Source organism: Agelaius tricolor, unplaced genomic scaffold, assembly GCF_023055355.1.
Source record: "Agelaius tricolor isolate 1412-34295 unplaced genomic scaffold, bAgeTri1.0.p SCAF_5, whole genome shotgun sequence".
Taxonomy (NCBI): domain Eukaryota; kingdom Metazoa; phylum Chordata; class Aves; order Passeriformes; family Icteridae; genus Agelaius; species Agelaius tricolor.
This window is the reverse complement of record NW_027269265.1, coordinates 16,694,105-16,710,126: the sequence shown is the minus strand read 5'-3', so window position 1 is coordinate 16,710,126 and position 16,022 is coordinate 16,694,105. Positions and strand designations below refer to the sequence as shown.

At 36.7% G+C, this 16,022-nt stretch overlaps 1 protein-coding gene across 5 annotated transcripts in view; it reads right to left on the bottom strand.

Annotated features, from left to right (window-relative positions):
• The window catches only part of PPP4R3A (protein phosphatase 4 regulatory subunit 3A), a 42,253-nt gene that overhangs the window by 22,453 nt on the left and 3,778 nt on the right, over window positions 1-16,022 (bottom strand). For 3 of the 5 annotated variants that reach the window (XM_071426605.1, XM_071426602.1, XM_071426603.1), the window contains exons 2-3: window positions 11,366-11,421; window positions 1,099-1,197 (exon numbers count right to left, since the gene is read on the bottom strand). In XM_071426605.1, coding sequence (XP_071282706.1) covers window positions 1,099-1,197; window positions 11,366-11,421 — 155 coding nt within the window. Of the gene's footprint in view, window positions 1-1,098; window positions 1,198-7,345; window positions 7,451-11,365; window positions 11,422-16,022 lie in introns of all 5 variants that reach the window. The other 2 variants (XM_071426606.1, XM_071426604.1) reach the window with 2 other exon arrangements.

Genomic DNA, 16,022 nt, shown 5'->3' with positions numbered 1-16,022 from the left:
GCAAGCCTATACTCAGAATGGTGCTAAACCCCACATATTGTTCTGCTTATAGAGCAGCAACCACTTTCTCTATAAATGGTATCAAAGCTTTCCTTTTAGAAGTTTTAATGACTGAGGAAGCTTAAGATCTATAAAGTACACTAGACACAATTATAAACCATGGCCTCAAAACAGGATATAAAGACACTGGCTTCCTACAAAAATATGAGATCTTTACATGAGGGTGAGGAAACTGGGCTTCTTATCTGGGTGTTTCCTAAGAACAAAACTTCCCCCTTTCCCTACTTTGTTTCTGACCCCAGCTTTTGGGCCATTGACTGCTAGGGTTCTTGGAAATGTTTCTGTACTTATTTACATAAGTGGTAAACTGCTGAAAAGACTCATTCTTAAAAAAAAAAGGAATAATCTATACACATGTAATTGTGAAACCAGATTTCTTTTGCTTAGCTTCTGAAATTACTAAGAACAAACTTCAAAAGACAGAGTGGGGAGAGCTAGATCTTTGTTAAGAACAGAAAGAGACTGCAGAGAGAGATTTAGAGTAATTTAGAGAAATCCCACATTCTGCAGCACAGAATTAAGTTGTAATGCTTGGAAGGGAAGAAAAAGCCCAAACAAGAACTGAGAAAGTGAACTAACACCAGTGAATATACTAATTAAACTCTTTTGTGTCAAAGCTAATACCTGAACAAATATTATTCAGAAACAACACTGATTCAACGACTGTACAGTCACCTGGCTGCAGTGGTAAAACACGTGTTAAAATATGTGCATGCTACATATACATTGTTTGATTCTTAAAACATTATAGGGATGGAGCTATCTCCTACTAGCAGATTAATCAAAAAAGTTATGTTGAGTAGAAAGACCTGAAAATGCTCTAAAGAAGTACCCAAAACTTAGATTAGGTCTGTATTAAATTTCTGGAGGAAGGAGAAAGTTTTTCAATTGAAAAATGCAAAATTTGGGAGAGCTGGGTATAACAATAGTTTTTACTTTCTATCTACTATTGTTCAAACTCTCAGAACAGCCTGTAAGTTTTGAACACAAACATTTAGATGAATTAGGTTGTCTCAATCTTACATTTATCAAACTTACCTGACATATTTTTTCCCATATTTCATCACAACCTGCTTTTTCTTGAAAGCTAAGTGCCAAATCATAATTTTCAGCTTCAGACCACACAATCAAGGTATCCTTTAAAGAGAGGGAGAGTATTTTAAGGCAATATATTTCAGATTTTATTAACCTAAATAGTGTTTAAAGAGTAAAATTTTAAATTAAAAACAGCCTGACACCTAATTATGACAGGACACTATTACAACACAAATGTAACCATCACACTTCATAAAATTTTTATAAGTTTATACAATTAAAAACATTCCTGCATAAATCAGAAGAAGTTCCAGAAATATAAAAAAAGTCTTTGTTCTTATTTTATGTGACCATAACATCGTAAATCTCAAAAAGTTTGACCTAGAAAATGCACTTCTACCTCAGTGTATTCTCTAATAAAAGACAGTAACAAAAGCAACAGGTTTTGCTGGGTTTATGTTAGGGGTTTCTTTAATGTTTCATTTGGACCACATAAAACTGTAGTTCTTCTGTAGGATGAAAGTTACAATTTTTTTTTTTTTCATTTTTGTAGGCCCCAGAAGACACTCTGCTAATGCACAGAACAGCTGTTTAAAATCTAGTCCCACAATGGCTACAAACTTTAAAGAGGAGAAACACCACAGTTCCCTGCCTGGGACCACAGGCACCCACTACACTGCACCACGCGTGAGAGTTTCTTATTCCAAACTACAATTCTGGAAGAAAAATACTTGAAACTACTTCTAGAAAAACCTCTAGAAACTACTTGAAACCATGCTTAGCTATGTTCACTTCCTAGACACTGAAGCCCTCATCAACTTAGTAGGATAGTTCAAGAGTTTATCTGAGCCCTCCTATTGCATGCAAAACCAATATATGAAAGGGGAAGCTGTGCAGTAAGCAGCAATGTCACACACACTGACAAGGTATTTGATGGAGTAGGTTACAGAGAGTCTACTAAATAACTAAGAATAACCAAATAGAAAATAAAAATTAATAAAAGAAGAAAATAAAATCAGCATTGTGTTTATGTATTCAATCAAGTTTTATTGTTAGTCTTTTTTCTTCCTGTAACAGCTGAAATATAGCCACAGTAAATACACACAGCTCCATGAAACTGCATTATTTCAGCCAAGTGCTAAACCATGCATTCACTCACTAGGACAAGAGACATGGGAATTTTTCTCATACATAAAATACAGAATTTCTGCTTCATTAAGTACAGATTTTGCTTCAAGTGATATTAAAATGAATACTGACAATAAAAAGAAACCTTACCTTTAGATTTTGATATGTACTTACTAGAAAACACCTTAAACTAAACTGTTATCTAAACAGCACAATCAGCCAGCTTCAATGGGATTGTCAAGCAATACAATATAATCAATTTGCCATTACCAGAGCAGCTATACTGCTTCAGAGGCACTAATGGCTTTACCTTGTAAATGGCAAATAGTTTACCTTTTCCTTTTCCAAAGGGTTGAGGAAGAGGTGGTACACAGAAGAAGGGGATTTAGGAAGACCACCTCCAAAATACAAAAGGAAGAAAAAAAATCATAATTAATAGTTTATTCTCTACAAAACAGGTCATGGAGCAAACTCTCTGGTAATAACAGATTGACAGCACCTGGTACTGCTGACTCCAACAGAGCAAAAAAAATTTGTTTGCAAAAATCTGAAAAGTGAAGATCTCAAAAAGTTTTTCCCTTTACCATCTTTAAAAAACAGTATGTACCTTACTGCATGTTAAGTGTAGGTATCAGGTTCAAATTCTAATACATTTATCTCTCCAACTGTATTTCTACTGCAGTAATTTTCAAGGCCACTCTCTCCTTAGCTTCACACTGAGTAGTGCTTATTTAATGAAAAAAAAACAAAGCAACTCTAAGATCAAATTTTAAGTAGAGACACTAGCAGAACTTGCAACATTCCCATCTAATTACATTTCCATCCAGGTGAAAGTAGTTAGATTTCTAAGTAAGTCATTTCCAAAAGACCAAAATGTATTTTCTTCTTGATAAAGAGCACAACTAACAAATGGGGAAATTACTAAAAGAACACTATTAAGGGCAGTGCTATTTACATTAACTGCTTAAGTTTAATAAACAAAAGTTTCAAGTCTCTGAATAAAATCCAGCAACAGATCAAGACAGAGAAAGGAAGGCAGGCAGAGAAAAATAAAAGAGAAGACAGAAATTTAGACCTGCTTTTGAAAATTAAGTCACATATGTAGAAAAGTGTATTTGGCCATAGCATAGCAATTTTTCTCTTTAACAACATCATCTACTACTAAACATGGAAGCTCACACCTCCATATAGTTCCATTTTTTTAGTTATTTCTTCTTTGAAAAACAAAACAAAAAATTGCTTAAAGAAATCATTTGAGCAGCAGAACAACCATCTTCCAGTTTGTTTTATCAGTATTAGAAAAGTGGTTTCCAATTGCCAACATTAAACTTTGAAATTACTAGCTTCTGTTGTCTTAGCACAGACGGGTTTCATATATTACGGTTCCTCAACAGAAATCTACCAACTGCTGCTCTCTGGATCTTTAGTAAACTGTATTTGTACAACCTTTCTTAAATGAAAGGGGTTTTTAAAAGAGAACATGAAACAAAAAGCACTTCACTCTGTTGTGCAATATACAGTTTTGTCTAACTTTAAATTCACTGTTAAATGCAGACAGTTGTGACTATAATTTCACTTCAATCCTACAAAGCTTATAATCATCAAAAAGGACAGTACAAGACTTATACATGTATGAAGAAATGACTGAAGGAAATTCCAGATGAAGTTAAAGATAGAAGAATCACATCAATAACAGTCTACTTTCTGATTATTTTATTGAAAGAAATCTTTGTACATGCTTGATCTGACATTTCTTCAGTGTAAGTTGAGTCCACTAACTACTCTGGATCTCTCAGCTATGGAAATGGAGTTTCTGTGGCTTCCCAATGTCAAATATTACTTCTTGATACTTTAGAAAGCAACTGAAATTTCTTAAGACTGCCTCCTCCATTCAAAGAGAAAACAGGAGTTAAGGATAAATATGCTTAGTAATAGTGGCTACTGGTTAAAGAGGTAAGGAGATAAGTCTTGCACATTACATCTTGGTGAGCATAAAATCTTCATTTCATTTGATTCACAATAGCCATTCTGGCTCAGATGGAGCAAAGACATCTTTGTTGTTGCATTTCATATAAAATATTATCATCTACACGCAAGGAACTGGATGGGATAATTAAAACATCTAAAAATTGTTCTTATCTTGTTCCTTGTAAACAATTAAAATGTGAAACAGCAGTATTAAATCATAGCTACACTGTGTTAACTGTCACAAACCTGGACAAAGGTTTTATTATTGAAGGATCTTATACTGAGTTCTCTGTGACAATCTCAGCATTCTAGCTCCTCATATTTTCAAGATGCATCACAGTTCTTGGCAAGATCTTTTTTAAATAGGGTGATAATCAGGAGCTATTTATGTAGAGTTCATGATCTTATTCAAAGATTGAAAAATCATTTTCTGCTTTGCAAAAAAAATATCTTGGCAGTAGTGCCAGTTAGAGGCATCATCACTATCTTAGTCCATACAAAATTTGCTGTCTCCTTACAAACATTTACATGAATCTGTTTTGTTACAATAGTGCTCATTCTGTTACAACTGTGGACATAAAATGAGAAATTTAAAAATTTAACCAAAATTTCTGAGTATGGCCTCCTTTTAGGAGACCTATGTACTTAAAATTTCCGTAAGGAGGTATCAATCATTTCTATGGGTGTAGGATAGCTTTGTACACTCTAGTTCTTATAAGGACACAGCCTTAGGCCAAAATTCAGAATACAATCGGTGATTCCTGTGCTGCTTCTCTCTCTGCTGGCTGCATCAAGCCCCATGAAGCAAGTTCTGGTTAGTTAGAGGTTCTCCAGAGGCACTGCTGTGTGCTGTAGATTTCTCTGAGACATCATGCCTCAGAAGCTAACCTGCAATAATTTAATCCAGGAAACAGTGGCAGTTGCACTGAAGAAGGAGAGGGTTTAGTATCTACCCTATGACTTCTCATTTTTTTGGAACTATTGCCAAAAGGCTTCTGATTTACCTCAAGAGTAAAAAGTTCTTGATACATACTATCAGTCTAAAGTTCTTGCCACAGCACTCACTAAAGGTCAACTTTTACTAGATATTAAATCAGTTTTATTTAACTATTAGAAAGCTGATTAGTAGGTATCTTGTACAGCACTCACACAAATCCCCAAAGCAAGCTCTGGGATTTCATAATGAAGAATTTCAGAGCAACCAGTATTCAGGATTTGACTCTGCTATGATTAAATTAACAAAACTATTACTGTTTGACAATGGACTCTCACTACTGTTCATCTCCAGGGACAAGTCTTCTCCATAGCTCCAAAAGATTATCTTGGCAGTTCTATGAGATTTAATCTACACTCAAGAAGTAGGGATGCCCTAAATTTGTTAAGTATTTCATAAATTCTTACTTTTAGCCTTAAAAAGCAAGTTAATTTCTTCCTAGTAACCCTCACATGGTTCAGGCTTATGACACTTTCCTGGCCCACACAAGGTTCAACACAGCCAGGCTGTTTCTTCCCCTCTTGGACTGCCTGATTGCTAGTTCCTCATCTAATTCCTTCGATTGTTTACAGTCAGATACTTCCCTGGACATGCCAACCCATCTTTCAGCATCCTGCTATCAAATACTTCCAATCAAAAGTACAGCTTCATCATTTCAGGTTTCTCTTTATGAAATAAACTTATTTGCACTACCCAGGCATTTTAAGTCAAATAGAGCTAGTGTAGTAGGTCATGGCAGAATCTTCAAGCTAAAAAAACCCCACCCAAGTAATGTAATATAAAGTTTCAATTCTGCATTTGGATCATGCACTTTTTCACCTAGAAGCTGGTTATCTGGACATGCTAACAATTTACTCAAAAAAACTGATTAACATGTCAAAGGCATACAGATTGAGTTCCACTAGCTTCTGTGAAAGCTCAACAGTCATACATAACTTTACAGTTAGTGATTTCATAGCTGTATTCCCATGAATCACAAGGAATAAAATCAGTTTATTAGTTCTGCAGGAGAAATTTTCTGGCCCAGGACACTGAGTACTGTCCTGGGGTGACTTTATGATGCTCAATTGTATCCCCATTTGTCTGTTTAACCCAGAAGTAAGTTTTGCACCCTTAAAACTAGATCTGAGAGTGAAGCGGGGAAGGAGGAGAAGCAGTGGAATGTCTGAGGTAATTGTATTCAAAACATAGAGATAAGAGCTTCAGCTTTTCTCTCTCACAGACTGTGTTGTTTGCAGCACAAAGAAGTAGGAGAGAGTTCTCCTTTGCTTTTTAGTTAGTTTTTAGCTAGCTGAGGCAGACAGACATAGTCCCCAGACTGTGGCTTTTCTTTTTCCTGGAACTCATCAGCCCTGCTGTGGACTGAAAACCCAGAACACCGGGAGCTCGTGCCTGGGCCGTGGCATTATCCCACACAGGAGGGACAGGTAAGGGACTGAGTGAGCTGAGCTACACCCCATGACAAGGGCTTGCTGAATTGGCCATCTCTTCAGAACAGTGAGAGGGTTTATTGTTTAATATTATTCATTTTTATGGTTGCAAATACTTTGCTTGTTAAATAAATAGTTTTTTCCCCGCTTTTCACCAAGGAAATATTTTCCCAAATCAGTTGGGGGAGGGGCCACTTGAATCTGCTTTCTAGAGGGACTCCTTTGGAAGCTTCTTCCCAAATTTGTCCCTAAACCAGGATACTCAGCAAAAGCAGAAAAATCAGAATACATAGGAAAACAGAAATAAAGGAAAATAAACCTATGTTAATTTAAAATAGATGAACCCTGCCCCAAACCCAAGAGAAGCCCACCCTGCTCCTTGTTTACTCCCTTGCCCCACAAAGCCACACACTCTTCCTTACTATCTTAGCTACAATATGCACAAATTTTATTGAAATAATTTCACTGTTGGCTTGCTTCTCATGACATCAAGGGTACGAAGTTCATCTTCTCTGACTGAGCATTCAGTCAGTGCCCTTTTGGATAGTTGCAAAACTTGGCTTTTTTATCACTAAGTCTGCTCTCCATTATTCAAGGATGGCCATCTTCAAGTTACATAGCTAGTAGATAGTACTCTGGATGAATTTTAGCCTTTTGTGTTTGTGAGGAACTGGAAAAGAGACTGCAAAAGCAAAGGACACAAGAGACACCTCTAGGGCAGAGGTAAGACTCCGTAGGTGGAAGCTGTAAATAACTCAAGTCTTCTTTGTACCAGGCACAGAAAGGGATGCAATATACACTTCATCACTGTGGTACAGGATGCACATGGATGCATCTAAAAAAGCTGAGGATACAAGTCTTTACTGCTCTATTTTTAAAGCATTGCTAAAGTACACTGAAAGGCTCTACCCCACCCACACCCATACCAGGTTTCTCCCTAGGTAAATGCTATGTATATAGAGGAGTTTTTAATCATTTAGGGCTGCTATAGGAAAAGGCATTGTCCTAATATACTAGTGCAATTATTCATTTTCTGAATAAGGATCTTGTTTAAGAACAGCATCTTTGTCATTAACATTCTGAAATTTCAAGGCCTTGAACCTCCCAACCCACAATTAAATATCTTGCACCTTTACTAGAATATTAAGAAAACAACCAACAACAGAAGAAAAAACTAAGTATTCCATGTGTGACCCAGGAATGCTTTGTATAATTAAATTCCACTTACTAAACAAAATTTGCTTTTAAGATGAATGCTACTACTTACCCAGTAATTAAATTCAGTAATATTCCATGGCAAAGTTATAGGACCATTACTGTAACATTTTAAAATAAAAATGCCAAAAACTTAACACAGAGCTGTAAGCAAGAAAAATCAGGTGCTCATGTGGCTGTACTGTGCAAATTTTGCTTTTTCTGAAGAAGTTTCTGCCTACAAATAGTACTTTAACATAAAAAATATTAAGTCCATTTTTTGAGCCACAGGACATTAGTTTCTCAAGTTGTTTTCTTTCTAGCTTTTTTTCCTCACATGGCTTACTTTCTTCTAGTCCTAGTATAAACAGTGATGAGTTTGCCAGGAAGTGCATGGAAGTGCATGGTTCAGAGCTTCAATGAACTTCCACTGGTAGCAATTCTATGTTGCAGAATCAGGTACACAGACCTATCTCTCTTTTTGAACATAGCAGAAAACAACTCTTCATTGTGACAGACTAATTAATTTGACTACTGAAAAAGTAGTCAAAAGACTGTCTATGGATTTCATGCTTTAATGATTTATTTCAAACCTCCAGATGGCAGGTAAGTCTGGGAAGACTGAGAAGTAGACTGTGCAAACTCAAGTATCGCAGGCTGACATATGAAAAATGAGTCCCTGAGCAGAACTCAAGATCTCCCAAGTAATCTTCCTCTCCAAAGGCAGAAAGCTGTATTTACCACCACAAAGGGCAGTCACTGCTTTTAACACTCAACACCAAGAAATATAAAGCAGACAATTGGGACAAAATCATACTACCAAGTTCAGCTTCACAGGTATAGTTTTTGTTGGGGCTTTTTTGGTGTTTGGTTGGTTTTGTTAGCTTTAGTTTCCAAGGGAATAGAGGCAGCAAGGCAAACTTGTTCTCAGGTCTTCACACTAGTATTTTGATAAATAATTATCTAAGCTAAGCAGTTATTAAAACACACATATGTAAACCAAGAGATTGCATAATTTGTGATATCAACAATTAACAAGACCATCTACTTCACACTAGCATTAACAGATCAGCATAGGGAGAAGGTTCTTTCACCAGTGGAAGGACTTCACTGTTTATCACAAAGGTATCTACAGGCTTCTTTTGTTGAAGGATCCAAAGCAGCTGGCATAGCAAGGTTCCCCAAGAGCTTAGTACACATTATCTCTCCTTGCTTCCAACCACAGATTGTTTCAGTCAGTCCAATAAGACTGTTTCTTCTTACAAACCTCATGTCAGCCCAGACAAAAGTCAGAACCCATCAATTTATTCCATTAGATATTCAAAGTGTCCACAAGCTGCATGCTGTGTCACAGTAGAAAAGGATGCTGCTATGTGCCCCTTAAAATAGGTTCATCCTCACAACAAAATTCTGAGATAAAAGCCTTCTAAGATCATAACACTACACAGCTACTTTGAAGTTTAAAGCCTTAGATTTCTGGGAGATTTTTCTTGAAATTTTCTATGTGCAACCAACAACAGCAGGCAAGCTCAAAAGCAAGTCTTTTATTTCAGGCTGCAACTTCACTAGTAGTGAGGTGACCAAAGTGACCTTCTGCAGTCAAAAAGAAATATCTCACTCACTCTTCCATCTCAGTTCCACAAATGGATCTTGTGTAAGGTGGTTTGAAAGTTCTGCCAGCATAGAGCGTTACCAGTTTTTGAAAAAGGATTTAAAGTACCAAGCTGATTTTCTTGTGTCTTTAATAAGTTTAAGCCATTCAGCGTTCTAGACGCAGAGTTGGAAAAAACCTTATTCTTTCTTTCAGCTGCTAAGCTCCAAGCTTAGCTCATCTGGAATCAGATTTACACTCTGAACTTGCTTTTTACTAAGGGAAACGATAAGTAGGCCTCACATGAAAGAAAACAGGCTACAGAGCAGATTTAATACACCAAGAAACATTTGGCATTTCTAAGGCTCAGAGTGGAGCCCCATATTCAATTTATATTAGAAACTCGTTTGGTTAAATATGAACAATCCGTCTACAAATATAAATCTCAGTCTACACAGCATTTGAAAGCTTTAAAACCAGCACTTTTCCTTCTCCAGCACAGAGAATGTACAGTGCTGCTCTAATGGGACAGACTCATGTTAATTATTTTTATTTCTCTAACCATGTTTTCACAGGTATGATTTATGCAGCACTAGATTACAATGTGTGTCAGATGCAGAGCAGGAAATGCTGTTCCACTGACCAGCACATGGAGTGGTTTGCACCAATCTTGCAATTTTATGCCTCCTTGAAGTAGGTTTCCTGTCTGATGTGGCACAATGCCTATTGATACAAAACTCACCCCTCAGCTCTTTCAACCAATTTAAGCCAGCAAAGTAAGCTTACACCAGATCAGCACTTTATGCCATAGAGCTGTGAAATATTCAGTGTCACTTCAGGAGCTTTAAAGCTCAAGTTTATCATAGAACCATGACCTCAAGCTAGTCAGGATTACAGCTAAAATTTAGTGTGCTTAGCACTTTCACTGGTCTTGTCCTTACTCCCTGGAACTGACCCTCCAGGCCCACACTGCCCTTATCAGTTGCTCAGTATCAGCTGCTTATACAGTGCACTATGAATACATCAAGAGACAGATACAGGTTAAATTTTTCAAGGAAGGGTATTTTTAGCCCATACTGGTTCTCCCTATTCAGTTCAAAATACAATTCTACAAAAAGCTGCAGTGACACAACTACTGGGACCTGCCTGTGAACAAAACAGTATGTCCATCCCTGTCCATGCCTTTAATAAACTATTAAAGGTGAAAGACTGAAGGGTGTTTTAATACATTAACTGTACCTGACAAGATTTTAACAAGTCTGAGCTGACCAAACAGGCAAAAAAATACAATTCAGTTCAGCATTTTTAAACCTGTAAAGGCAATTCCCAGCATCCATGAAACAAGCACAGCAAATAAAGTAAAAAGCCTACACAGCTCACTTCTCACCCATCTAAGGAGCATTCTTTAGGGGCTCAAAATGTATGGTTTAAATAACTGAAGCAATGTGCAAACTAAAGGTGAGAAGCTGCTTTTATTAACACAGAATGCTTTGGAGCAATAGTAACCCATACCCACTTTCTAAGTAAAAGACAAACAAAGGTTTACATGTAAATAGCTTTAAAGCCTTCTAAACTTTCCCTGAATAAAAATACATTTAAAGTTAAAGCATCTGAAATATAAAGAAGAAAAAAGCAATGATGATACTAAGTTTCAGATACTATAACCCTCAGGAACCTCAGCTACTTTGTGATTTTCCCAACTATGTTTTGACTGTCTCTCCCAAAGCAATTTCTGGTGCAAAACAGAGAGCAGTTTATCTGTATAACTTCACTAAAAACGCAGAGAAGTAACACATGATCATGTAATGCACAAACATGGTGCAAACTACTTTACCTATTTCTGGCACAAGAACATAAAATATAATTTGCAATAGAGGCAAAAAAAATTACTATATTGCTACACTGTTGGTTGTATACTGTTAAAGACCCTGCCTTTAAACATGAGGAAAAGAAAAGTATGTTTACCTGTTGCTTCTGGTACGCAGTGTTCGGATTAATTTTGGACTCCAAAAGAAGAGAGCCTAGGAAAAAAAAGTTCCACTTATTTATACGTGTGCTAAAATTTTACCCACCACATAAATTTTCTGATCACTCTTTCCTTGAACAACAATAAATCTATTACCCCCTAAAAGATACTGTTCACACAGTACAGAATAATGCTCTGAGGACTGAATTTTAAACCTTTCTTATTTTGAGTAACAACTTTTCTACAGAAAAATGTTTAGACATGATGAAGTCTGCAAGCACGCCAAAAACATCATAACTGCATTCCAGAGATTACTTATGACTGTTTTGTGTGAAAATTCTAATTGTGTGGTATTTTTTCTTAAAGGTTAGCTAAAACACTTATTTTCCTGGGAAGCTTATCTAGAAATTAATGCTTAGAGCACTAACCACTGTGACTGCTAATACCAGAAAACTTCACACAAACTCAGAGCAATGGTTTCACAGCAGGTTTTACTAAGACACAAAACAGCAATTCCATTCTCAGGTCTGTGTCTTCTTTCCCTTCCTTTTGCACATTAGCATTCTTGTGCCACATTTAAACAATCTGAAGTGCTGATCTATACAAAAACAACTTTTGAAACTGATTTTATTCTTGGACCAATCATTTCCCTCATCCACCTTGCTACTCAGCTGCACTAGTGCCAGTGTGTGACTTAAATTCACACTGGCATCTGCAGAGCTTCACTCAGCTTACACAAAGAAATACTGATAAATTAACTTGCACTGTCAATCATACAATTAAAATGGAAGGCTGCAAGCACCCCTTTAAAGTGGTATTTCTCCATTTACTTACCTGGTTAAATTTAGGCTTTAAGAAATGTCCATACTTTAAGAAAAGTGTTAACTTCTCAGTTTCATCACTATAGTTCTAAGGCAAATGTATTACTAAAATATGGGCTGCTCTCCATCTGTTCATTCTCTAGCCTGGACTGATACCAGGAGCTGCCCTGACCCAGGGGCAGCACCTTGCACCTCCTGAGGTTCACAAGGTCCCACTTCTCAGGCTACTGCAGGTCCATGTGGATGGGATCCTGTCCCTCAGGCATCTCAACCACACCACTGCAGCTTGGTGCCCCTGCAAAACTGCTGAGGGGGACTCCATCCCTGTGTCTGATGAACATGTTAGGCTGGGGGATGTGAGGGAGGAGACTGAAGTGCCTCATCACAGAACTTCACTTGCTCTAAGAGTGGTGTATCATTAAAGAATTACAGAAATATCAGAACATTCTGTTGTCTGATAAGGAAGGTTACTACCTGATGAATTTAGAAGCTTTACCAATGATTTTTATATCCCCCAGCTTACTATGTAAGTGATCATCAGATACAATTATTTTTTTCAAATGAATGTACCTGTGAAGGCTGCGTGTTTCCAGTTTCTAATCAGTTGTTCTACAAGAGGCAGCCTTCACTAATGAAGTTGGCTTGAGAAGCTCTCATCCTGTCTCAACTGCTCTTGGAGTAAAAGCAACAGACAGTGGGAGTTTACAAACTCTACAGAATTCAACAACAAAATTGAAATAAATACCCCTCAAGGGAAAACAACACACACAGGAAAAGCTCTCCTGCCTCAAACCCAAACAGACTACTCAGGATTTGAGTTTTTCCAGTTTTCTGACACACATCAGCTCTGCTACTAAAGCAGCTTATTTGCTTAAGTGTAAGTGCATAACTAAAGAAAAAAATATTCATAAACCATAGAGCATAGAGAAGGAAAACATCTAAGACGAGGCTTACAGATGAATCCAATAAATTGCTGCTCATACTTTGGCCATAGTCTCAAGCTTTGAATTTGGGGTTTGCCTAAAGGACATCTAAACCCAGCATTTCCTTTTTACAATCATCGGATACACAGAATAAGTTGTGCTTTCAAAGTCTCAGCTTCTACTACATGAAGACTTAGAATATTATTTGTGCTATTAAACTGGAAGACAAACTTTTAGAAAGTCTTTACTGTCTAGAAATAGTTACTATCAGGAAGTATGAACTAGAATCTTCTAGGAATCAAAAGTAATTGATAATTTCAACATCATTTTAATGGCTGAACACAGACCTACAGACATGTAAATTCCAACATTAGAAGAATGTCTTACATAATGTAAATGTCATGCTTGGCAAAATACTATTTTAAAAAATTGAAAACAATTGAATGCAGACACTTCATTTTCTAAGCTAGAAGAGAATGACTTCTTTACTAGACTTATCAAAAAAGAGCATTTCTTTTTCTCTACTAAACCTGATGCTTGTAGGAAAGACAAATCAAGTTTTTCAAGGATTGAATGCTTCTCACTACCACATGATTCAACTTATTCCTCACCATTTTGGACAATAACTAGAAAAATATTGATCTGGCAACAGAAACATACTGAAAGTTTATTGTGCTCTATAACTAATAACTGCCCCAAATCTATCCTTCTGGAGAATATGATGCTCCATTTGTGCAATAAGTTCCCCAAAAAGGGTTCAACAAGTCAAAGATCAGTGACTAATCTACTAGTTAGTACCCCTTCCTGGTATGAGGCAATGTTAAGTCTTTGTTACTTGCATGTGGAAAGCAGGCAGGAGTAACAGATGTCTGAAACACAAATATATTCTTTAGAAAAAGGTTACAGAAATATAACACCACAAATAAACTTCCATTCAAAGTCATTATCACTTGTTTGAGAAGCTTTTGTCATAAGCATTACTTTCTATGTAGGTGTTTTTCCATTTGTACTATCCTAGAAAATATTAAGACTATCCAGTCTAAATACACCAACATAAAAATAAAAATACACCCACATTTCATTTTCATGGACCCAAAGACTCTATTCAAAGTTAGGTAAGAGCTGAAAACTCACCTTAATGCATGCTATGTTTTGAGTAAATGCTCCAAAATTATGCAGATCTACGGTTTGTTTTTTTTAATTACAGCCATGAATGAATTTATAAAGATAACTGCAAAATACTGAAGCCAAAAAAAAAAAATCTGAAACCACCTATAAAGAAGAAAACTGACTTGCAGAATTCTATTACCTGGCACTGTAATGCAATACAGCACAGCTGGGGGTTTTGTTAGTAGAAAACACCATTCTGTGCTGCAGAAGGAATGTGTGCAGAGGAGAAGACTTGCTCAAAAGAGATTATTACACACAGATATTCGATGCTATTTTCAATTATATTTAGAGACATCAAATATCCCTATTCAACAGTCTCAAACAGCAAATTTGCAGCTTTGTTTACAAGTACACATATGGAAGAGACCAGTTAATCTGGCACACTGCTGCTCTCCCACCAAACTGTTACATGGAGTCTTCCTCAAAAATAGAGGAAAAAGTGCTGCTTACTACCCCTCACCAGCATAAACATGTTTACATTGAAATGAAAGTTTCAAGTCAAGAGCTGTTTCTTGCAAGATGCACAAAGAGGTTTAAGTTCTGCAATCAGTTCTGCTGCAACCCAATCACAGAAAGTAATCCTCAGAAACTCAAGAAACAGCTCCAACTGAGGCCCAAGAAAGTGGTCTACAATTCCAAGAGAATATTCCTGAGTCCAAGACACTTCTGGAACGCCAAACTCGAATATTAAGGGAAGGGGAGAACCAGGAGAAAAGAAACAAAAAAACCCCAAGTCATCTTCCCCCATGCTTTTTTTCATTTTGATCTAATATAAATACTGTGTTGCTTACCTAAAAACAAGCCAATAAAATCAGTCCCTTGAGTTTGAACAAGGTAAAAAAACCTGAAGCCAAGTTCTGTCTAAGCCTGCCAGTTGTACAGGTTTACTGATAGCTGCACTACAGAAGCAGCAAGGAAAGGCGCTTGCCCTGTGGCAGAAGTCATTAACACACAGACTTCAGAAGCAGCAACCTACAACTGCTGGATGAAAATGATCAGTTCCTAAAAGAGAGCTCACAAATGGCCTGCAATGGAGGGGTTAACTTTCACTTGTCAAAAAGTTTAGATACAGAACCAGTAAGTTTTAATTAAAGGTTTAAGCTTTCAAATTAACACCAATTACTTGAACAGAAATGTTCACTTTAGAGGTCACTTCAGTCATCTGGGCTCAGAACGAAAACAAGGTGATCTGAAACCATGCAGTAAACCTCAAGAAGTACAAAGACAATTTAAGAATAAGGTAGGCCACAACAGCCTAAAATACCATGTCAGAAACGGGTAAGAAATCAAAGAGTTCTGATTACACACAGACTCACATGGTGGGTGATAATTTGTAAGAAAGTATTTCACTCTTGCTCTGCTGCAATTCAAGTAGAATACATTACAACTAGGAATCACACAGAGAAACTTTTCAGGGTTTTATATAAAAAGTGAATAGCTATTATAGTGTAAAAAAAATTACAATCTCATGCTTCAAAGCATAATATACCTGATATGAAAGCAGTTTGTGGTATTTCTGTTCTAAAATTGATTATTCCAGATTGTCTGCAATGACTCTTAACGGTTTAGTGCCTGGCAACATCAGACATGCAGCTTGCAACACAACTCACTCATCTACTCGAAATTATTTTCTTTTATGATGGTGTTAAACAAGTTAAAAAACCACTCCTACAGATAAAAACCCCCTCTTACTCAGTTCTTATTCCTCCAACTCCAAATGATGGCTTACATTGGATGTGGCA